Source organism: Diplotaxodon limnothrissa, linkage group LG1, assembly GCF_057381915.1.
Source record: "Diplotaxodon limnothrissa isolate DT_005_m linkage group LG1, D_limnothrissa_male_GT1.1, whole genome shotgun sequence".
NCBI classification, from domain to species: domain Eukaryota; kingdom Metazoa; phylum Chordata; class Actinopteri; order Cichliformes; family Cichlidae; genus Diplotaxodon; species Diplotaxodon limnothrissa.
In genome coordinates, this window is record NC_140596.1 from 6,278,521 (window position 1) to 6,303,730 (window position 25,210).

The following is a 25,210-nucleotide window of genomic DNA, read 5'->3' on the forward strand; positions in this document are numbered from 1 at the left end:
ACAGTAAAATTCTACACTGCTTGAGTGAGCTGGGGAAAAAAGTGGGTGAGAGTGAGTGAGTGAATGGTCTGTATGTGGGTGTGTGTGTGCGTGGCTGGGCTTGGGTCTGGGGCTTGTTGAGCCTTGACCCTGTGGAACATGGTCACCACTCCCTGCTCCTACCCCTCCCTGGGATGTGGTTGCTTGTTTATGTGACTGGATGTTCTGGTGTGTTCATTGGCCACTTTGGCTCAGGGTAGCTTGGACCTCCTCCTTGTCAGGGGGCCTCTGCTAGGTGCCCCCTAGCCCTGTGACCTTGTTCTCGACTTGTACCATGGTGGCTGGCCTCTAGCGGGGTTGACTGCCCGTCGCCTCTGGTCCTCTCACCCTTGTTCCATAACCTCAGACTACAATCTGACATGTTCTCATATATTGCTAAAGCAATTATAAACTATATAATTTCATGAATTAAGTATTTTTAACCTCTTTTGCAGCCACATTAGAATCAAGATGCTATGAAAAAGGAAACACTACTCCAGGAAATAATTAATTGCACATTTTTGGCTCAACAAACAAACAAACAAACAAAAAGTAACCCAACTTATTGATTTTTGAAAGTAATTTAAGAAAAGCAAGCATTGCTTTATCAATATTAGACTTGGAAATAAAAAAACAAAACAAAAAAATGCCTATAGATGTATGCCTTTGCAACCACAGAAGTCCCAATTTCTGTCCTTAAAAGTTGTAGTGTGTACTGTGTCCAGAAAAGTGTTTGTGAACAATACTACATACGAATACATACTACATATAAATCCCATCACACAGGTTATCTGGGTATGACATATTAAATTCACATGTGAATTTATTCTTCCTGAAACACTTGAATTGTTTTTTTTAAATGCAAAATGCACCATCAGCCTTGAAACGCCACAAGCTCTTCTAGTTTTGACTGTAGGAATCGAAAATGTGATCCCGACTGCGTGTCTAAATCAGCAAAGCCGATTCTTTTTAAATACGACACATCACTCTTTGTACTTTTTTAATTCATTCACCTGCTCTGCTGTAACTGCACCAGTGTGAAGTCTTTATCGTGTACATAAATTCTTACAAAAAGCAGATTAGAAAGCCACTTATGGTATGCACAGCAAAGACACCAGTAAGATGTAAGATTTATCTAATCCCCCATCTCCCATTACAGAAACCAGGATTCTTGTTTACAGCATGTCGATCTCCTCTAGCGCTATCATGAGATTCACATTTCATATTTCACTCAGATCCCAAAAATTGGTACAGACATTCATGACCCCCTTTGGGTGAATTTTAATAACTTTAATCATCCTCTGACATTTAATTTGTGTAATCAGATCCAAGGTTTTACTTTTCCATTGATTTATGACCAAACACCTGTATAACTATTAAGACTGAATACCGCTGTCACTGCAAGCACGCCAGCACACATTTACCATTTAGCTCAAAAACACCACTGTGCCTAAGTACAGCCTAACAAAGCTGTTGGCAGTACTGTGGACTTTCAGTCTTGTTAATAATTTAGATGTTTACTCTGCTTGCCCCCTTCTTTTCTTTTAATTATATAGAGTCTTTTAAAATTGCAAAAACAGAATTAAATGTCTAACACTTGGTTCCTGATTTACAATTGAAACTTTTTTCATTTTTCCAGTTAGAAAATGTCTGCAACTAATTTTCACAGGATTTTTAGATATATGGGATAAAAACCAGGCTTCCCAAATGATTGCCATAAAGGCTATACATGTTATGATATAACCCAGACAACTAAAAGCATGTTTGCAACAGAATTGAATCCAGCAGTAGGCATTTTCTAAACATATTAATAAGCAACACTTACTGTGATGTTGGTGTAAGAGAAACAAAAATCCCTTGAATTCCGACTCTACAGTGCCAGGATGAGCTAGTATAAAGAGAGAGTGCCCCCATCTATTAATTGCTTTGGTGTCACCAGAGTGGGATGTACTACAGCAGGTAATGACCAAGGTCATTTCATAAGGAAAAAAGGGACATTTTTCAGCTGGAGTCCTGACTGTGAAAGTCTGTCTGCACTACATGGATGAGCAAAGATAAACTAGGATGGTTCAAGTTCATCAAGGTTCATGCTCAGCATTAGTTATTGAGGACTGAACAACGGTTCAAAGATCTTAATACAAAAACAGATCGTAGCTCTCCAATAATATATGCTGAAATATTGCATAGTCAAACAGAAGGGCTCCGGGAGAGTAATTTATGTCTCTCACACACACGCACATGCCCACACACCTCTCCTGCAGAGGTCCCCTCGCTGATGACTAATCTGTCTGGAGGGATCACTTCATTTTTCATCAGAACATTATGCCGACGCAAATGAAGGGGACATCCATTCTGCACTGTCGTTTGTTTCAGAGCAAAAGAGAGACGGACAGGAAGGAGAGTGATATCGAGAGAGACGGAAGGAGACACAGATGAAGGAAAACCAGATCAAGAAGAGATGTGTCTGTGTGAAGGAGAAAAAAATATATGTGTGTATGAATAAAAAGTGAAGGCTACTGAAAGCGGGACGAGAGGGTGGGAATGTCATCTGTGTGTGTGCATGCATATGTGTTCAGTCAACTGAAAATGGAAGTCACATTGGCAGTCAGATAAAGAGGCTGATGGGGTGAATTAGCATTAAACAGAAGGACATTCAGAGGATGCCGTCTTTTGCCAAGGCCAATACTGTAGGTAACAATTTTTTAAAAAGTGAAACGGGTGTACTAAATTCATAGGGCTACTTCTTTGCTTGCGCTCCACCCTTCCATCAGGTTTGATGATATTCAGCCAAGCGTTTTAGCGCAACCTTGCAGACAGTAAACCAAACAGACAACACTGGGTTTCGTTCACCTGCCCACAGTCTGCATATTAGAAAATACACAAAGTCCCTGGCGCAGAAAAGAAGAGAGAAGCCAATGTCAAGGTGCTGTAATCCAATATATTTTCTAATGGCCAGCAAAGGGCAAAACCTTTAATTGCAAGAACATGTGCAGTTGTAGTAAAAAAAGTCTCTGATAAACAGAGACACTACTGCTCATTTCACTATAACATGATGGGGGTTTTTGTGAGTTGTGGACCTATTAAGAGTAAAACAGGCAATAAGAAACACACATGCTTCAGGGCAACAGGCAAAAAGCTCAAGTCTAGCTTAAAAAAAACAGGACTTCATGGGTGATGGACAAAGCAACTTTGTGCATCACCTTTCCTTTCCCTCCTTTTTGACCTTTTAAACAATGGATAGAAACAATGTTTTATAATACATCTGTTAAAGAATCGACTTCAACTGCATCAAACAATCATAAAGTCAAGCAGGATAAAACGAGTGGAGATGCTTTGCTATTGCTCAATTTGAAACTGGTAAGGTCTCGAGTTTCCTCTGCTGTGAAACGGTGCAGTGGAAGTCCTCAATAGATGTACAGTGGGGCAAAAAAGTATTTAGTCAGCCACCGATTGTGCAAGTTCCCCCACCTAAAATGATGACAGAGGTCAGTAATTTGCACCAGAGGTACACTTCAACTGTGAGAGACAGAATGTGAAAAAAAAATCCATGAATCCACATGGTAGGATTTGTAAAGAATTTATTCGTAAATCAGGGTGGAAAATAAGTATTTGGTCAATAACAAAAATACAACTCAATACTTTGTAACATAACCTTTGTTGGCAATAACAGAGGTCAAACGTTTACTATAGGTCTTTACCAGGTTTGCACACACAGTAGCTGGTATTTTGGCCCATTCCTCCATGCAGATCTTCTCGAGAGCAGTGATGTTTTGGGGCTGTCGCCGAGCAACACCGACTTTCAACTCCCGCCACAGATTTTCTATGGGGTTGGGGTCTGGAGACTGGCTAGGCCACTCCAGGACTTTCAAATGCTTCTTACGGAGCCACTCCTTTGTTGCCCGGGCGGTGTGTTTTGGATCATTGTCATGTTGGAAGACCCAGCCTCGTTTCATCTTCAAAGTTCTCACTGATGGAAGGAGGTTTTGGCTCAAAATCTCACGATACATGGCCCCATTCATTCTGTCCTTAACACGGATCAGTCGTCCTGTCCCCTTGGCAGAAAAACAGCCCCATAGCATGATGTTTCCACCCCCATGCTTCACAGTAGGTATGGTGTTCTTGGGATGCAACTCAGTATTCGTCTTCCTCCAAACACGACGAGTTGAGTTTATACCAAAAAGTTCTACTTTGGTTTCATCTGACCACATGACATTCTCCCAATCCTCTGCTGTATCATCCATGTGCTCTCTGGCAAACTTCAGACGGGCCTGGACATGCACTGGCTTCAGCAGCGGAACACGTCTGGCACTGCGGGATTTGATTCCCTGCCGTTGTAGTGTGTTACTGATGGTGACCTTTGTTACTTTGGTCCCAGCTCTCTGCAGGTCATTCACCAGGTCCCCCCGTGTGGTTCTGGGATCTTTGCTCACCGTTCTCATGATCATTTTGACCCCACGGGATGAGATCTTGCGTGGAGCCCCAGATCGTGGGAGATTATCAGTGGTCTTGTATGTCTTCCATTTTCTGATGATTGCTCCCACAGTTGATTTTTTCACACCAAGCTGCTTGCCTATTGTAGATTCACTCTTCCCAGTCTGGTGCAGGTCTACAATACTTTTCCTGGTGTCCTTCGAAAGCTCTTTGGTCTTGGCCATGGCGGAGTTTGGAGTCTGACTGTTTGAGGCTGTGGACAGGTGTCTTTTATACAGATGATGAGTTCAAACAGGTGCCATTCATACAGGTAACGAGTGGGGGACAGAAAAGCGTCTTACAGAAGACGTTACAGGTCTGTGAGAGCCAGAGATTTTCCATGTTTGAGGTGACCAAATACTTATTTTCCACCTTGATTTACAGATAAATTCTTTACAAATCCTACCATGTGAATTCATGGATTTTTTTTTCACATTCTGTCTCTCACAGTTGAAGTGTACCTCTGGTGCAAATTACTGACCTCTGTCATCATTTTAAGTGGGGGAACTTGCACAATCGGTGGCTGACTAAATACTTTTTTGCCCCACTGTAGAACATAAACAAGAGAGAGCTTAACATTGTTCAGTCTCAAGCTGCAAGTTTCTCTGGATGCAAATCAACTGTTGTTAGGAGTTTTCTGCCTAGCCATCCATCAAGCTAATGTCCCACTAAATCAGCAGCTAATGTCTCAGACGCACACAGTCTGCTCTTTTACAATGGGCCATTTCACTGCACCGACAGTGTGGAGAAAATGAGAGAAGATGATGAGAAAGGAAAAAAAAACAGCAATAGATTGAAAAGCAAAAAAAAAACAAGAGCAAAAAGATGGAAGAAGTCAGATGGTATCCGAATAGTTCCACAGCAGATGCTACAAGAGAAAATACACAAACGTTGATATTCATCATTCATACCAGTCTTAACAATAACTTCTCTACTCCTGCTGACGCTGAGATAATGGTTGCTGCAATTCCACATCTGTGACACGAGCTGTTGGATGAAAAACAAATGCACACACAAAGCCACAAAAGGACCTGCTTGCATCTCAATGCTAACAGAGTAACCACAGTTAACAGCACTTCTATAATGTACAATACCTTTTATAAAATATGTAGTAAATATACAGTTGTAAGAAAGGATTGTATAAACTCTTGGAATGTTCTATAGTTCTACATTACATTCAGTACAGAAATACAAGAAACAATTATGAACTAAATTGTGTTTTAGGTTACATTTATGTAGAAGTTTAGAAAAAGGCTTCACATTCTTTTCCTATAAATTTTATTGAAGCGTGAGATGGGAAAGGTAGACTGATATCAATGATACTTGTAGGATGATAAATTCATGAGGTGACCTAACCATAAATTCAAGAGGCATGAGGGAAGAGCTCCATTGGATCCCCAAATAAAGAATTACAGCATGTAACACAAACCCTGTACGGATCAACCAATGAGATATGTGTTAATTTGTCATAAATAGTGAACAATGAAATACTGAATATGGGATGCTGATTATTTTTAACGCAGATTTTGTTAAATCCTGAAAGCCTTTTTCTTGCCAAGAGAATGAAAGAAATAAGGCAGATGACAAAGACAGATAACATAATTGGAAAAGCAAGATATAAGAGAGCAAGACAATCTAAATTTGTAGTCAAAGTGAAGATAAAAGACTGCAATAATTGAAAAAAAAGAGGCGTATTCTTATTCTCTCTTCTGTAATCAGTATGAGGCAGAAGGCAGAGCGATAGTAGCCATACCTTCTGCTTCCTGTTTTATCAGGGAACTGGCTGAATCAGTGAAGTGTGTGCTCAATGCCACATAAACAAGAAACCATAGAGCGGTTCCAAATTTAAAAAAAAAAAAAAAAAAGTGGAGGGAGAGAGGAGATTGAGTGATGAACCATGAGAGATGGAGGTAAACCTTCCCTGGTATTCTTTTCTTGATAACGCGAAAACAAGCCCCCAATCACAGCAGCGTAAGCTTAATACTGCTGCCTTTGACTGAGCTAGGGGTGGCAACAAAACAACAAACAAACAAAGAGAAGGAAGGAAAAATGTAACTGGTTTGTTTGTCATTGTCACCCCAGCCTCACCCCTCTCCACCCCTTTTCCTCCCTAAAACTGAAAGAAAGCAGGTATATTGGCAAGCGGGTCTGGGTACAGGCGATAACAATGTTGGCTTTGTTCCCTGCTAGAATTGGACAAGCGCTTCCAATCGGCCCCCAACATAACAATTAAACAAGCTCAATGTTCAGCGCTGCGTTTTCGACATACCGCTATCTGGCAGGGGCTTTTTTCTGTAAATCTATGGGGTCTCAAAAGAAGCTGATGCTGGAGGCACTACTGCCTTAGCTGATAGCAGCAAATCGGTTCCAACTGAGAGCTACACCTGTTGCACACTAAGCACCGTTTATTGTCTTCAGTCATTTTCCAAACACACATAAACATGCCGCCTAATGAAAAGCCACCAAGGGCACATTAATGCGCACGCAAACTGCCACAGGAGCACACACATGCACACAGAAGCTGCCCCGTCTTCATCAGGGCTGACCAATGGGCTGTGTCATATCTGCCACGAGTTTGTTCATGTGAGAAAATGGTGCACCCAGCCTTTAACAGATGCTTTCACACAAGACATATTAACAATCAGCACCTGGTTCAGGGGCAGTTACCTTTCCTTTTCCTTGTTTTTCAACTGTGGAATGAAACAACGAGACAAATAAAAATGCATTAGCTTACTTCAAAAGCTGCAGTTTCTAAAGCCTTAAATAAATCCGACGCCTGAGCTAAATCCTCACCCAAAGCTGTGATTTGCCTCAGTAAATGTTCGCATTTTTTACGGCTATTCTTCTTTGCCCTTTAACTTTGGTATTATTTAACATTTACAATGTGATCATCTAAATGTAAATGACACATATGTCATTTTACTGTGTGTTTAAAATACTATAAAACACAGAAATGTTTGTTGTGCTACCTTTGAGTTAAGTACCTGTAGTAAACACCAACCTGTTGCCAACATCTGATCCACTTCCACATGCTTAGTAGCGCTGAGCTTGTCTGTGAGTGACTTGACTTAATTTAGATTCATTTAACAACTTGTTTGTAGTTGTCAGCTGTGCAACTGTTTAATATCAAGAAATCGGTTGCAACCAGTCCAGTCAATGCAAGCTGGAGTAAACAAGAGGCAGCAGAGGAAACTAATGAAGTCAAGGTTGTGTAGCTGCAAACAATGCACAAAAGGTTTGGGGAGATTTGTAGGCGAGGCTGGAACTACAGAGAAAAAGAATGAACGCTTGTTATACCTTTCAATCATGCATTATAACAAGGTGTGAAAATTGCCTCTTTGTTTTGCTGCACTGTGATGCTTGGGTCCATGGGGAGAAGCTGAGCTCTTCTTTAATTTAGAGCTGTGTATGATCGCAGTTATTGATGCAAACAGCATGAATCCATGAGACAAGCTATTCAAAATCATAAACAATGACTCAAGGCTAGGAGGAAAGGCAGGAGTTTGCAGCTTTTTAATAATTAGCATGTATTACCTTTGACCTGACTTGACATCACAAGTGTGGTTTGAAATTCACTGGGCTGAACTCAGACCCATCAGAGATGTCATACAGTCTGCAAGTGCAAGTGCACTTTACTCAAAAAAAGGTCCTAATGGACAAAGAAAATTATTTTAAGTGATATTAAGCAAAACTGGCAGCAGTGCTCAAGAACAACTTGAGAAACAGTGCAAAGTCTCTAGATCCCAGTGTGAATATCTGAGGGATGCACTTGTACAAGCCCAGTTGCCAGAGACTCCACGCCTATAAGCTACAGGCCCCAAAGAATCCACTGCTAATGTCCTGGTGCCAGACACGACAGCTTGCCCTGATGAGTCAAGAGCGGTTTTGGCAGCCCAAGGCATGCCTACACAATATAAGGCAGGTGGGTTTAATATGCAGACTGATCAGTGTATATATTTCATTAAAGTGTAATACTGTCTTCTGGCATTTGCAGATGTGCTCCTTATTTTTAGGAGAGGCTTCCACTAGAAAAATCCTGCAGGAGATCCTGTAGCCTAGTTTTCACTTTTTGCAATTCCAGGTGAAAAAAAGAAAAGAAAAGAAAGAAATGCTAATGTAGGTCACCCTGTTTTTAGATCTTTGTTCACGGTCACTGCCAGGAGAAGGCCACAATTTTTGTATATTCTGTAATCCCTTAAATGTCATGAGCAGAGGAGCACCGACATCATTTACACAACATCAGTATTTCTACTTCTACCCAGGAAATCTGCGCACAGCCAGTCGAAGTTGCCTGGTTGCACTCTGCAAAACAAACCAACAGAATAAAAATATGAAAAACACCAACTGCACTGACATTCCTTCTGAGATGACGTGTCCATTTAGCTGCTGTACATTAGGTTTTTGTTATTTTCAAAAGAGCAACGGAGAAAAGTCCACCATGTTTCAACAGTGGCAGCATCAGCACTGATCCTTAGGGACAGCATCCTGAGCTGCATTACCAGAATCCAATAGCCTTACACAGCCAGAGGCAACACACGATGCTGCCTCCTGCACCCACCTCTTTCTGCTCAGATGAAGCAGTGTGTTTGGCTCTCTGGCTCTACTTGTATTGATTTTACTGTAAAATAAAAAGAAAGGCGAATCCAGTTTATCATCAGAAGGCAAAACAAACATAAAGAGACAGTTTTCTGTTGTTTCATATTTCGCTTAGATTACTACAATACGTGTTGACCAGCTAATAACGGCAAATTGCCACCTTATTACCCATTTTGTTTAACTGTCCTCACATTCTCATTAAGGCCGCCAAACACAGAACAGTCTCACGGCAGACATTCTGACAGTCTACGAGATTAATAACACATGCATTCAGTCTAAGTGTTGCAGTGCCTGAACTCTGCAATAGTGTACAATGGCTCAGAAGTAATATTCACAGGCACATCTAAGTAGAGCAGAACCAACATTAATGCTATTAGTTACACCTCAGCAATTTATTAAATAAGCCAAAAGCTGTGTCAGGAAAAAGGTTATCGCTAGACACACCGATATCCATTTGTGAGGAGCACAGCAGCTTTACAGTCCCACATTTGACTGCAATTTGCTGTTTAGCCTTCTGCCAGCTTATTGTCCCTGTCACACAAACATTTATGAAACCAATAAATGAAAGCAATAAAAAGTCTAATCTTAACTTTTATAGAACAGCGGGCTAGAATACATACAAACGGGTGATCTGAATGAATTCTGAAATTGAGGATGCTAAAGCTGTGTGGCATTGTGGGGAGGTGCCTGTGTGGACTGGGAGGTAAGGCTGGCAGCCACAGTGCTGCACTAACAGCTGCAGGTAATTCTGTAATCAGCACTAAAGCGTATTTATCTCTCCTGCAGTGAGGCTGGTGCCTCCTTATTGATTACACATTCTAGAATTATCACCTGGACCAAGCCACACAGGCTATCCATAACCAAATTTGTGTGTCTGTAGCTCACAGTTAGTTTCAAACTAATGAGACAAGCTTCTGCTAATGTAGGCATGATTTTGCGTATATGTTCAATATGTTGGGATTTTATCTATTAACATCTTCGACTTCCTAAGATGTTAACAGCTTTCGCCAATAAGTTTAGCACATACATATGCTAGGCATGATTTCCTTTCCCAACCACCACTCACCCCCCCCTCACCCGCTGGCTACTGTTTAATGTTCCAGGTCTGAGTACATTTCAGTTATTCTCTTTTTCTGTGTAAATTTTACCCCATTACTCTGTCTTTTCTTTATTCTGAACTTAAAGGCCTTTCAATCCTCTCGCCCGCTCGCTCTCTCATGCACACGCATCCTTTTGAAGACAAACGCTCTCGCAGACCACAGTGAGGTTCATGATTTTATGTATTTTGTGGCTGTTTTTTTTTTTTTGAAAGCACAGAGACACTGCCCTCTCACACGCCTTATAGATTGTGAAGCTCGGCTGAAAATTATTCACCAGAGGCAGTTGTCTGCAAGGAAGGGTTGGAGTTCTGTGCTTTTCTTTTTCAATCATACCAGATCAGTACCAGGGCATGGTACACTGCAATCACACAGGTCAAAAGAACTTGACATCAGCGGTGAAATGTGCTCATGTATCAGTATCTGTACTGCCCAAACCCTAAAAGGCTCTGAAGCAGTAATACACACTGGAAAGTCATTTAATTGTCCTTACTCAGATAATACCAACCGAGTGATGAGTATCTAACATTTATAAAATGTACTCTGCAGCTTCAGGTATTAGTTACCAGGATTTGTTTATTAGCTTTTGGATTATTTTGATTTTAATATGACTATTATATTCTAAGAGGCTATAGTATATAGCAGCGGTCCCCAACCTTTTTTGGGCCACGGACCGGTTTATGTCCAACAATATTTTCACAGACTGGCCTTTAAGGGGTCGCAGATAAAAACAACAAAATAAAATCAGTACCGGTACCTAAAAACAGAAGATTTATTCATAACACACAGGGAAAGACCCAGGGAAACCGAGTTAACCATAAAAAGCAATGAAAACCCTGAAAACCATAAATTTCACACCCAAGCCTCACCTCTCGCAGCCCAGTACCAAAAGACTCATGGGCTGGTACCGGTCCGTGGCCCGGGGGTTGGGGAACGCTGGTATATAGTATTGTCACAGAGTATGTAAAGAACACTGCACTATAGGCTTTTTTCTTAATGAGTACTTTTACTTCTGGTGCTATAATTGCATTTTGGTGCCAGTACTTCTTCTTAGCTCTGTCCAATATTGAGATTTGCTAAAGTGGGATCGTTACTTGTTGCACATTATTTCAAACCGCTCTTGCTGCTTTTACTTAAGTAACAGATCCAAACACTGTTCTCACCACTGCAGCTCAATGCATGCTGCGGTAAATGCTCCTGCATCTTTAACATCGGTGAACTCCCATGTCTGGCCTTTATCCTGCCAGCTGAGTCTCTCTCCAAACAATAATGTATGTCTGCAAGATGTAATCACTATACCCAAGGCTGCAATTTAAGAATATTGGCAATGACAAAACAAATGCAGCCTTTACTATCATATCTGATATCATATCTCACAGTACAATAATATTGAATGGGTTGCATTGTTGTATTTTGTCATGTTTCTCAGGTCTTTGTCTGAATTTCTACGAACATTATTGCTAAGGATTGTCTTATTGCATTGGAGTCACACTGGGTTAAATATGTACACTTGGGTTTTAAGGGGTATTTATTATTTTCTTCTTTTTTTGGGGTTGTATGGAAGCCCCAAACGCAATTTCATTGTTCTTGACAATGACAATAAATAAATAAATACTAAATACTAAATACTGCCGTATACAATAGCTCAGCAGTGTTGCCAGTGGGCCACAGGTTTATGGAGAGGAAAGGATATCCAGTTATAGAACACTGTAGGTTCTTCCAGTCCAACATCACAGTAAAACCAGCATTTAAACTGAATAAACCTTAAAATAAAACTCAGACGAATATATGACACCTTGTAAATTAGGAAAATATAGTTTGAAACAGGTACACAAGACAGAGATGAGGACACATTTTGGATAATATATAAAAAGAATGCCTAGGCTATAAAACCTTTCTTTCCAGGTATTTTGGAACTTTCTACATCATCTTCTGTGACATTTAACAGGGGAGCTACACACTGAAAGCACTGTTGTTGGTTGGAGACTGTTAAAGCTGAGGTTAGAGAGATTATGTTTAAATTCCATCATGATCATGCCTTAACACATGCAACCTGATGCTCTGTTGAGATTACAGAAACAGTGAAAGGCATTATCTAAGACAGTGGTCCCCAAACTTTTTTTTTTTTTGCTGGGCCCTCTTTGTTTTACAAGAAAAATGTTTGCGCCCCCCCATCACCTAACCCCCCACCCCCTCGCACAAACACATCCTCCAACCACACACACCCATATTGTTTCCAAACTCCATTGCGCTTTATTTCACACCTCAAACATTTAGTAAACAATTAAGCAAATACAAGTAAACTGCAATAAATTACAGGTAGTAGTAAAATCCACTACTAACTCTGTTACGCTGTGTCCACACCTACATGGGTATTTTTGAAAACGCAGCTGTTTCTATGCGTTTGGGCCTTTCCTCCACATGTAATCGAATCACAGAAAACTGAGATTTGTTAAAACTCCTTTTCTGCGTTTACGTGTGGACGAGGAATACAGAGTTCATCACGCAACGTCAAAGGTATGTGCCTTTTTTCACGTCACGCTGTGCGCCATGTAATTGTTTACATGAGATGAATTGCAGAATGGCAGATAGAGACAAAATACTGTTAATCTGACTATCTGCAGGTTTTACACACTTACATATACCCACGCAGTTACTGTCCCTCTATTTAGAAAGGCAGAGGCGTCACGGTGTGATTATTTTACTTGTTGTTTCTGTTGTTTCCTGTGTAATAATATTCAACATTGCTATCAAAACATTTTTTCAAAAAATGCCTCTTTGTGCAAAATGGGTTCAAAAACACAAAAAACTGTGGGACACTGTTTGTCTGTGATTTGAACCGGGGAACAAATCATGGCAGGATCAGGCTGATGTTATTTGTATCCCGCTGTAACTTTACTGTATAAAGAGCTAACATCTCCAAAATGTCAGGAGTAGTTAGTCATTACAGCAAGTGTTTGTGAACTAAAAATCAAGAATGTAGGATACTGTTTGTCCGTGATTTGGAGAGCCCAGCGGATCCTCCCGACGCAGGGAAAACCAATTCTGCAGGGGAGAGCTACCTCGGCACTGGTGCAGGTGAAGCTAAAGGGCAGATATGCTTCAAATATGTTAGGAAGCATATTTGGCGATGCTTCATCTCCTGCTTTGCGTTTGTGTGGGAGCCCCGTTAAAAACCTGTCCATTATGCTAGCAGTGTCCAAAGCGTTCCTTTTTTTTTTCTTTTCATACCGCGCCCCCCCTGCAATGGGCGGGCCCCACACTTTGGGAACCTCTGATCTAAGACAATGTAGAAACTTTTTCTGCGCAGTTTTAAAATATTAAAAGCTGTGCACTGTGCACTGCAGTTATACAGTGAGAGAACATAAAAGATGAAGTCAAACCACTGAGATACTGTGTAGATTATGTGGGTGTCAAAGACTCATAAACTTGATGATGTTGGAATTACTATGGGAAATTAGCGATCTAATGTTCCTGTAATACGGAATAACAGGGACTAGTTTCTCTTATGTTTAATGACATGGCAGAAATTGAGTGGAAATTAATACAATTACATCAGGGGAAAAATATTACACGTGAATGATCAGACTCCTCCATAAAAGTACCAAAATGCCTGCAAACTCCTCTGATTGCCATTTCTTCTACACATCTTTACATTATTAATCCGCAGCTTCCAAAGAGTGAGCAAATGTATTTACCTGCACTGTAGTAGCGGTCCAGCTTCTCCCAGAGGGGTTCATCTTCCCGCTGGAGATTTGACAGCTTCAGAGGTTCATAGATGGAGCCTGAAGAAGAATATACATATTAAACACAAAACACTTGCAAACACAGTCCTTCAATAGCATTCCCAAAACTGATGTTCTTTAGAGGTTTAAGTTTAGCAACAGTTTCAGAATACATGTATTTTTTGTTGGATGTTTCCAGTTAAAAAAGAAGACTAAAATTGTAGGCTTGCGGTTGTATGTATCCATCAAACTAAAGCTGATGTTTACATTGATCTATACAGTAATATAGATTTCATCTCAATTCAATTCAAGTTTATTTCTATAGCCAAAAATAACAACAACAGTTGTTTCAAAGGACTTTTTAATATAAGATAAAGACCCTACAGTATTCTGGAGAAAACCCCGACAATCAAACAACATCCTATAAGTGGCATTTTGCGATGGTGGGAAGGAAAAACTCCATTTTAACAGGAAGAGACTTCTGACAGCCATTAATTTATGCAGAAATTAAAAAGGTAGAGACCGAATTATGAAATAACGCCAAAATCCCCATGTCTTTTTCCATGTTACGGCACAATGGACAAAAAGTGTTTTTGCAAACATTGTGATATCACAGTAAAGCTGACCTTTGAACTTTTGGATAGAATAAAGAAGTGTTGACATTTTCTATCTGACTGTAAGAATTAGCACATAATGTCTTGAGGCATATCTTGAGTGGTCAAAGTGAGTTTGACCTTTGGCCACCAAACTCTGTTTATCTTTAGAGAGATTATGACTTGTCATATCTATTGGACAAACCTTTGTATGTACACAAAGACAACCTGAATGGATAATGCTCTGGCCACGGCTTTTGTCAGCTTGGGACACAAGAACAGGCAGCAGACAAAACACAGAAACAATACACACATGCTATCAGTACATTCTGTTTTTCACTGCAACACATCTGTGCTGAGACTCACAAAAGTCTCAGCACACAAAATGATATTCAAGCCCTGAGCTAAACATTCAGAAAGTAGCTGCGACTCGTGAGCAGACATTTTCCTCTGAACTGAGAGAGAGTAGCAGTTTGAGGGAAGCCCCAATTTGTTAGACTTTCTCCATTTTCAGACACTTTTCACTTTGCTGAGATTTGCATTTTAATAGGTTTGACCTTGGGTCAGTACCACAGGTACTGAAAAATTCACATTCTTACTGAAATTAGCATAATTTCCATCAGCATAAAAGTTGCTGGGGACAAAGCCAATCCATCTCTTTTTAAAGATAACACTTTAAACAGGCATGGAGGAAGTACAATGTTCCAATTTTAATTTCTAACATGAGATCAGACAAATGTAAGCTGTCACTGTTTGCTTGGTTTTAAACAATCCCCTGACTAACTTCAGTGACTTCATTAATACTGTAAATTCATTTTGTGCCATATCAGGATCTTTCATGCTTACTGTGGAGGAGCAATATAATTCTTCTGAGTTTAATCCACATAAGCCACACTGTATCAACAGTGTGAAATTACAGAAGATTATGGGTAATACTCTACTTTGCACGTCAGAATTCCCAACAGTCCAAGCATGAGATGGTTTTCTTTTCTTGTAAACACGGAAAAAAATGTTCTGACCTGAACTTTTCTGGGTTGCTGTTTGAAGGAATAGGATGATCACATTCACAACATATGTTTTCCTGTAATCGTGAAATAAGTATATGGTCTAGAGTCCAGATATCGTCACCTATGTCCCCTTCAGCTGTTTCCCTCAGATCTGCTGTCACTACTTACCGAGTCTGTAAACTGTCCGGTGGAGCTTGGTAATCGCAGCCGAACCGGCCATTCTCAAAAGGTGAATTTAAGGCCAAGCGTCTCTCAGCTAAATCACAAATCTACAGCAATTCACAGTAAATGAGTTAGTAGCAGAGAGTTACAATTTTAGACATGCATGAATCAACAACGAATTACATCCTGGGATGACGACAATAATCAAGAACATGCAAGAAATTACAATCCATTGTATTTCTTTAGAAATGAGTGATGAAGAGTAGAGTTATAATGAAAGATGACAATACATGGTTTAAATGACTACATCACTATATTAGGACATAATTTGACTAATTACTGCACTTTATTCTTCATAACATAAATGGTATGCTTTCAGAATGCTGCGTTATTAGGCTACACTGGGATACACCTCTTGTTAAATCATAATTTCACACCAAGATCTCTTTTAAAGTAGATGGTTATCAGCAGTTCTTAAAATGGTTGGCTTCTTACAGCTGGCGACAGTTAAGAGTTTAGGTAACGTTTGTGCAATATCCGACACATTCCCCCAGCGCAAGAGTAGCATAATGTGTCAGCTTTCACAGGCCCGCACAGTCCTTCAGGAACACAGTTTAACACAGTAATATAAGCAGCACAGTTTTACTATGGGCGAGATCTCACAGCGACCTGATGAGAAGCTCTTAAAATAGCTCTTGAGTGCTTCACATTTACACCTCTGACCTTTCATGCTTCTACCAACAGTGCAGTAGACACATTAAAACGGGCAGAACAGAAGCACTACGTACAGAGGCACTGCAAGCACAACAGAAAAAGCGGGCGTGTCACAATGCAGAAGATCATGCAAAGTTATGTCAGACCTGATCGCTTTGATCGGGCTTTAAATTCCAAGAGCTTCCACCCGACATCTGCTAAGCTCGCCATGTTTATGAAAATGTTAAAATAGCTACAAAGCTAAGGTGTATCCGGTAGCTTCTTTCAAAATAAAACGCGAATCGGGCTTCTCAGCATAGGGTAAGAAATCATAAGGCTAAATTCTGCCGTGGCTTACCGGTAAATAAAGCCCGAGTGTTTCCACAAATTATCTTCTGCGTGTTAAGATATTGAATTTATTTTTATTAACGCACTCATTTCGATAGTTAATATGTGTCTCATATTTATTAAGAACACAATTTCTTTCCGTTTCCGGTTTGTTTCTAAGTAACTCTCAGTGACTTGATAGCTGTGAAATAGCTCGGGGAGCACGACACTGACGTAAATAAGGAAATTCTAATGTCATATTATTTATCTTTATTTCTAAACGTTACTTGCAGCTTTTCCCACTAGAAATAAAAAAGCACGACATATGCTTAACGCCGTTAAATGTTATGTGTAATTACTTAAAAAGCAGCTACCATTTCCTTCTGCTGTAAAGCAGTGCGCCGTATTACAGTCAGTGTTGTTGTTGGGAGCTACACTGACAGGAAGATGATTTGGACGCTTAAATTAATTACTTTAGCGTTTTTGTTACTTTTGGGGGGACAGTATAACACATTTGCTCTTCAAGATGTAACGGCCGACCTTTTCGGTCCCGGGAATTATGGGACGGTGGCAGCTTTCGGAGATTTTAATTCGGATAAACAGACAGACATCTTCACGATCAAAGAACGTAGGTTTACTCATCCACACTTCACACAGCAAACAGTCAGTAAGGCTTCTTATTAACAGTTTGCACAAATTATGTATATTGAGTTAAAACACTAAATGTAATCAATTTAATATAAAATGTAATTTGACATGTATTAATGTATATAAAATGCGTTTTTACCTACACATTGAGCTACAATGTAGCTTTGGTTTGCTTCTTTATTTTTAAAACCGAAGTTTAAACGTCTCATAGCAGCCAGAGGGGGGGAAGTCCACCTCTGGACGACAATTAGCCTGGTCTTGCTGTATTTTTATTAAATGCACCTGTGTTTTCTCTGCAATGACATTTCAGAATGACTTGTGAAAAATATATACTTAAATAAAAAGTAAGTAAACTTAAATTTTTTAAACGTCTTTATATTGTCTTCTTTTTGTTTCAGAGACTGATTTGGTCATATTCTTGGCTGACTCCAAACCACCTTACTTCAAGCCCAAAGTTCAAGCCAAAAACATTTTGGGAAAGTATGCATATGTGTTTGTTATTTCACTCCATTAGCTTTATTATGGCACTGGTCTTAATTTATGATTGTAAGTATGTTCAGTGCTGACAAACTGAACTTACTCGCATTTCAGCATTATGTTTACTCAGTACTTTTCTTGCTGTTTCAGAAACATCACCAGCGTGGTTCCCGGAGATTATGATGGAGACTCTCAGATGGATGTCCTTCTCACAGCTAAGAATGGCCAGGAAACAGAAGTTTTCATCTTTTGGGGGCACAACCAGACATTAGGTACAGCTCTAATAGTGATTTATTTACAAATGCTGCCCTGCCGTCACAGGAAAAAGCCATACCCTGGACAAGTCGCGAGTCTCTCCCAGGACTAACACATAGAGATCGACAACCATCAATGCTTGCTGAAATGGAAACTCAAAAACCGTTTCTACTCTCTGATGATACTTTAATTTTTTTTAAATTGCATTTGTAAACAATGGTTGGTAGAGAGAACAGAAAGTCTTGGCCTCTCTATCCACTTGTTACAACAGAAGCAAAACATTGTCAAGATTATGCATTTGCTCAGATTTGTCATTGGTGATACTAAACTTTGTATCCACACATATTAATTTCCCCACAGATTTTACTGCTTATATTACAAGTTGATGGAGGCATATTATTGCAATGCAGTAATTCTTAGTGAATCAATCATTGCTGCAACACATGATGTAACATAAATCACAAAATGTGTACATTGCCCGCCAAACTTTCCATTTGCTGTTTTAGAGTTGGTATTGTAGTAATTTACAGTGAAGAAAGCATAGATGTTTCACTTTTAGGACCTTTTGGAGGGTCACTGCCACAATATCATGACTCACTGGGAAACCGTAATTTAAAAGACACATTGTTAATTTTATTAGCAACTGCTGTCCTTTTTTCTTTTATAGGCTATCACCATTCAGTCCAAAACAATAAACATTAACTAGATCAATAAAAATGATACCTCATTTTCCACATGTTACCAACTTTTGCTTAATATACAATGCCAGTAGAAGCTCATCACCTGATTATTCAGATTTGTTTCTTTTTTAGTTTCTTTTTTATGTGTATATTTTCTGTTTAGGGATTCCTTTTTTATTGAACTACAGGCAGAATATATATACAAGAAAAACCATTGCATAATGAATATTTCAAGCTTTAGCTATTTTTAGCAATTTGTAGCTGTTGACTTCAGTTAAGCAAAACCACTGATTTCTGTTCTGTGTTCTTGTCAAACCATTAATACTCAAGGCCTTTTTACCTTCTTCATTTTGTATAGATATTGGAGGGGGGATTAAGCTGAATCACACCTTTAGTGATCAACCTCTTGTCATGGAGTAAGTATCAGTGTAAATTTACATGAATTGCTTTGAATTTTAAATAATTTGCTTGATTTCGATTTTTGGCTCCATTTGTGCATTTTTAGTCAAACTTGGTTTTTACAGAGTTTTTTTTGTCTTAGTTTTCAATAATAAATCTTATCTAACTTTTCCAATATATTAGCAACCATTACCTCATGTTTTACCTCCCTCATCATTGAAGTCCTTCAAAATGACTACTTTGGTGATCTCCGTCTCTCCTGAAGTCTTGTTTTCATTAAAAGAAAAACAATCTTTTCAGTTTTAATGGGGACATGATTCCAGATGTTTTTGGAGTCATCAGCTCTTCCTCCAGTGTAGTCTGCTATCTCACCAAAAGGTAATGGAAAAGTTTCCAAACTAAGAGTTTTCTATCTTTATTTCTAGTGCTGTTACACCTGAAGTTCAATTCTGTGGTGTGTCTAAATTCTTTGGTTGTTTTATAACTTTGGCTTCTCTTAGGACTGAAGTGTGCAGCAAAGCACTGAGTTTAACTGGCGCCATGCGTATGCCTCACTCCAATGCTTTCATTGACCTCAACAAGGACTTCACTGCTGGTAAGTCTGATGTTTAAGCATTGCCTAAGCATGAATAACAACTGTAAAATGCTTTGGTGTTCTTAGTACAACTTATGTTGTCAATTGTATCAAGTCTTTCAGCTTTGCATGTTTTCAAAACTGTCACAACCTTGTACAAAGGTTACATTGACTTAAGGGAAATTATCATAGAAACTTCGATCATAAATGACTGCATATTGCAAAAGTGCCTATGATACTTTACTGATGTATCATGCACATAAATTTAAAAAAACTAAAATTAAACTAAATGAGTATTATTTTATTCCTTTTTTGGTCATCTTTGGCTTCATGTTGGGACTTTTCTTTTGTTTCTGTAGTGGAATAATATTTCCTGCATAACGATATAGAAATGTTTTCCCTCAATTTATGATTTGTGATCTCCCGGCATAATTCACCATCACTGCAAATGCATTGCTTTGTTTAACTGCACAAATTTCTTACCCCTAATCACCTCCTGATTTGCCCAAAATATACCCAAATCATTTGTTGTTTCAAATCGTTCAGCAGGTCGATAAAGTGAGCTTACACTGTACAGTAAGGTGCTACAAGGATGTCATTTTCTATAATTTTGAGACATTTTGTGTCACTGCATGTTTGCACTACGGGTGTTTGATAACCTTGAACGTGGAATTGAGTACAGCTACTAAGAGGAAAAAAAGGTGGAAAAAAATCCAGGAGGAACCTTTCCAATGCTGTAGCTGGCGCATGTGTGAGGTTGGGAGTTCACAGAAACTCCCCACTAATCAAGCCTTTTAGACATTGTTTCCATTGTGACCCAAGGGAGGATGGAATAGGTTTCCACCACCACTGATTGCAGCAGTTTAACCAAGCCCTTTGGGCATAGGTTCATGGCACACTAAGACGTGGCCTGGAATTGGTAGGTTTTTTTTCTCCCATAAAAACAACTCTAGAAAACCTCCTACAGGGCCTGGTTCCTACAGCCAGAACATACAAGACCCCAAGCGTGAATAATGTTTACATAAAGCCTGGCTTTGAAAACACTGCCTATGGTCACCTCACTCTAAAAGTGCAGTGTTGCCTTCCACTTAACCTTCTTGCTAGCATATTGCTCCATTTCTGTTGGCCTATGATCAGTTTCAGCTGAGACCTAAATCTCTTCAACACTGTTTTGTTTTGTGGCTCATTCCTCTGCTGGTGTCCTTGTACTGTTTTGGTGTAAAGGTTGATACCTGTTATCACCTATTTTAAAGCATGACTTCTGAGACTGAGTCTTTTATAGTCTTTTATTTAGTAAAGCTTATGAATTGATTGAAAAGTAAGCATTCCCCCCCACCCTGCCACCCAAAAAAAGAAAAATCTGGATCCTTTTGCTGTTAAAATGTATCATTTGTTAGTTTTTACTTATTTATAGTGACTTTGTCCATAATGCCATTTTTTTCTATTTATTTGTATCAGTCAGTGCAGCACGGAGACCCTGCCTACTGTAAACCACAGTAATCACTGTCTTCTTACAGCTGCAAACATAACCTTTTGGTGTTTGGAGACATAAAATCCATATAATCTCCTGAATAAATTTAGTGTTTATAAAAAAAAAAAAAAAAGAACTGGTGCATTTTTCTCCAAAAATCTCCATACGATGCAGATGTGGTGTAGCTGAATTGTTTCATAAAGTTCATTCTGCAAAGATGTATTTTTTATTTTATTCTTTTTCTAGAGAGAACTTGAGGAACTGGGAAAAAAAGACCAAAATATATTTAATGCCACAAGTTCAGCTTGACTAGGGGAAAATGGAACAGTCATTTTCTTCACCAGTGAATGGAGAAATCACCTCATTCTTGTTTTACAGCATCTCACTCCTGTCCTTCTGCCCACTAAGTGTAGCGCTGTCACTTATACTTATGGGAGGATTTTTGTTTTTCCTCTGGAAGCTAATCCTTGTGTTTAAGGTAATCAGAAAGGATTTAGTCATGTCATACTCACTGCAGGTATCTTTTTGAGCTATGAGGTTTTTCCCAAGGCTGTCACAATTTAACCAGAGAAGATTTTAATTCATATTTAATCTGTTTAGGGATTAGGAGAAAGTCAATAAATTTCCCCTTTTTGTTGCAGAATTGAAAAAAAAAATCTTTGTTTTTTGGGGGTTGTTTTAATACAAATTAGAATGTGTTTCTTTATCAAGTGTGCTGCAGCTTGTCTGTCAGAGTGATGGCCTACACGTCAGCCTGTCTTTTACTTTTTTTTTAGGTTCTCTGCTTTAGGTAGTCATATCTTGCAGTGCATATGTGCAATCACAGAAAACACACAAGGACAGTGATCATTATAGTAAATTCTTATGACTTGTCAAGTACATTCAACTACAATCACTTGCTGTGGTGAATGCAAGGAAACAGCTTAGAGAGAAGAACCTGTGGGGGGTGGGGACACTTGCTGTACATCTGGTCGATGTCAGACTCTTTGGCTGCTGCTATCTGTGGGGGCATGCAGATGGAGGAAGAGAGAGGAGAGAAAAGTAGGCAGGAAGTGATGGAGTGATAAAGCTGAGCCGGAAAGGATGGATGGTTTGAAATAAAAGGATGCCTGGAAAGATAAAGGGCAGAGGAAGGGTGGGAGGAGGGGTGAGCAACGCAGTGGGTGAGTCTTGAGAATGGCTCAGCTCGCTGTCTGCTGCGACCACCTGCTCCTCTAAGCGGTACCGGCTGGAGTATAACAGTGCGGCTTAAGCAGGGAGAGAATGAGTTTTGAAGACAATCTGGATCCTGTTAGTTAGCCAGTTTAAAATAAATTTGTCTTTAAAGTGACATTGATGCTTTTACGTATTCATATTCTATTATGATATTAATATGTTTGTCATAATTCATTATTTATAGTCAAGCACCTTAGGCAGTTACTGTAGCCTCAAGTCTTTTTGCGCCTATATATATACATCATCATCATCATCATCATCATCATCATCATCATCATCATTATTTATATACACCTATTTCTGGGAAGTTTAGGCTCCATCAGGTGGGTTGGGGAGCATTGATGTGCAGCCATTTTCAGATCTGTCCAGAGATGTTCACTTAGGTTAAATTTGGGCTCTGGCTGGGCCACTCAAGGACATTCAGAGTGGTCCCAAAGCCATCTCTTTATGAACTTCGCTGTGTGCTTAGTGTCACTGTTCTGTTGGAAGATAAACCTTTGCCTTGGTTTGAGATACAGGCTCTCTAGAGCTCTCTGGAACTGATCTCACAGTTCTTACTGCTGAAAAATGCCCCCACACATAATGCTACCACCACCATGCTTTACTGTAGGTATGGCATTGCCCAAGTGACGACTGTTGCTTAGTTTCCTCCAGACAAGACGCTTGGCATCTGTTTTGATAAACCTAGCAACTGTACCTTATGTGGTTGCCGATATTTGGTGAGCTGATAGAAAAATTGCATTTTGAATTACTTGCCACAAAAAAACCCATTATTCCCTTTATACTCGCTCCTCTTTGGTAATGCTAGTTTGATGCTAAAGTACCAAGACCATGCCTTATGAACATCTGCTACAGATTATGCAGAAATTATAAATTGCACTGGATGCACAAGTAGCATTGTCTTTTATGCATCATTGTTCGCTTTATTTGGAAGGCGAACAGTGCTAAGAAATAAAAACTTCCCTCAAATTTGTGGAAACCCAAAATAACAAATTCAATTTGGAAATGTAAGAAGTAGAAGATACAGATATTTGTATAAAAATGTAGAGAGTGAAAATAAAAAGTTGTCAGAAAAATAAATGCTCAAGTAAAGTACAGACACCTAAGTAGTTATACTTTGTTACTTCCCACTTCTGCTCAGCACACTCTTTGTAGGTAAAATGGAAGAACAAAGAATTCATGAAGCCTAAAATAAACTCCAGGTTGCAGTTTTTTTTTCATATACTGTAGCTCAGTTAAAGCACCTGTCTTTACTTAAGCTACTAATAGCAGCATATCAACATGTCAATCAACATGTCAAGCAGATGATTGAAAGATGTGGGTTTTTTTTGTTTTTTAAAGGTAACAGACATTGATTATATTACATTATATTACTGTATTTCGCAATAAATCTAACTAAGAAACCCCAATAAACTGGTCACCCAGTATATTTACTCTGTTTTTAACTTTGTGTCAGCGCTGCTGTTTAAAGGATGCTTTCTTCAGCATCTTATTTTACAGTGAGGTATTTTGTTAGTGTCGTTCAAGGAGGATTGAGGCTGTTGCAGGGCTGTGTCATGACCCCAATCTAAGTCCAGTGTCCCTGTAAACAGCACTATAGTAGTGTATTGGGTGACCTCCCTACATTAGCACTGCCAGCAAAGGGCTGGGGGAAGTCAGAAATAGTTACTTGGGCAGTGTCAAGGCCTCATTTAGCTTGCTTATTGGGCACTTCAGCCAACCAACCTGGTGGTGACACATTGCAAATGGCTCATCATCTCTTTTGTTGCCATCATCCTCCCCCAGCCTCTGTCTCTGACTGCAACAGACTCGTAACAGCTTCATGCTCATTTGTTTTGCAGTAAATTTATCTCTTTCGTAAAACATTTGGGAAGCTGACGCCTGTTTTAACAAAGTGACATTTTTTGTCATTTAGTTTCTCCAACAGAGTTCATTGTGTAAACTTTGTGTATTAAAATGTAATTATGTAGATATACCAGATATATTTTTAGACCATTTTGTCAAAATAATGGTCCTCAGGCTACTATTTGTTAGCACTTAAAAGGGGTGATGCCACAAAACAAAAGTACAGTATATTTCTCTGTTTTATTTTTTGAATGACAAAAGAAAGCCTGTCATTAAGCACTTCATTGTAGGTGTAGATGTTCTCTTCTGATTACTTGTCACCACAGTGACACCTAATTAACAGGTAAACCGCTCTTACAGGACAGCCAGGAGGTCCAGCTTTAGAAAATAGACAGCCAATGTGAGCAGGTGCTTCAGTGGTCATCAAAGCTTCCGTAGTCATCATAGCAAAAATGGCTACAGGAGATGTCCTTATCTTTTGAATGATGTTCTGTGGGAGTATTCACACTCATAAGATCTGTCTCCCGTAGAGGATCACAGTAACCTCCAGGGGCCACATCACTTCATTTCAAAAAGAGCACCGCCTGGAAGGAAGTATCAGGAGCATGATAAGAACTTGTCTGAGGGAAAGGTAGTAATTGCAAGGTAATTTTAGATGCCATTTTAGGGGAAAAACATGCACAAAGACGGCAATACCAGCATAAGGCTCCATTGCTAGGCAACGGACATGGTAATGCTCTGTGCAGCATCCAATTAAACTACCTCTGTGTTGAAGTGGCTTGTTGATTGTGTGACTAATAATGTGGTGGTGGGGGGAGAGAACAGATTTGCCACCTAACAAGGGTGGCCAAGAAGAAGAATTGATTATACAGGGATTAAGTTTACATTTGGTGAGGCATTTTTAATAGCCATTTTAGAATCAGGACACTTGCACAGAGAAAGCAAGAGAGAGACATTC

At 39.4% G+C, this 25,210-nt stretch overlaps 2 protein-coding genes across 3 annotated transcripts in view; one reads left to right on the top strand and one right to left on the bottom strand.

Annotated features, from left to right (window-relative positions):
- Positions 1-16,598, bottom strand: part of phkb (phosphorylase kinase, beta) — a 104,598-nt gene extending 88,000 nt beyond the window's left edge. For both annotated transcript variants that reach the window (XM_085359301.1, XM_085359225.1), the window contains exons 1-2: positions 16,529-16,598; positions 13,880-13,966 (exon numbers count right to left, since the gene is read on the bottom strand). In XM_085359301.1, the coding sequence (XP_085215427.1) occupies positions 13,880-13,966; positions 16,529-16,592 (151 nt within the window). In that variant the 5' untranslated portion in view covers positions 16,593-16,598. The remainder of the gene's footprint in view (positions 1-13,879; positions 13,967-16,528) is intronic.
- Positions 16,599-17,107: 509 nt separating this feature from the next.
- itfg1 (integrin alpha FG-GAP repeat containing 1) overlaps positions 17,108-25,210 on the top strand; it is a 156,912-nt gene continuing 148,809 nt past the window's right edge. The window contains exons 1-6 of the mRNA XM_085351740.1: positions 17,108-17,316; positions 17,735-17,816; positions 17,964-18,085; positions 19,107-19,164; positions 19,448-19,525; positions 19,648-19,742. Of these exons, the coding sequence (XP_085207866.1) occupies positions 17,136-17,316; positions 17,735-17,816; positions 17,964-18,085; positions 19,107-19,164; positions 19,448-19,525; positions 19,648-19,742 (616 nt within the window). The 5' untranslated portion in view covers positions 17,108-17,135. The remainder of the gene's footprint in view (positions 17,317-17,734; positions 17,817-17,963; positions 18,086-19,106; positions 19,165-19,447; positions 19,526-19,647; positions 19,743-25,210) is intronic.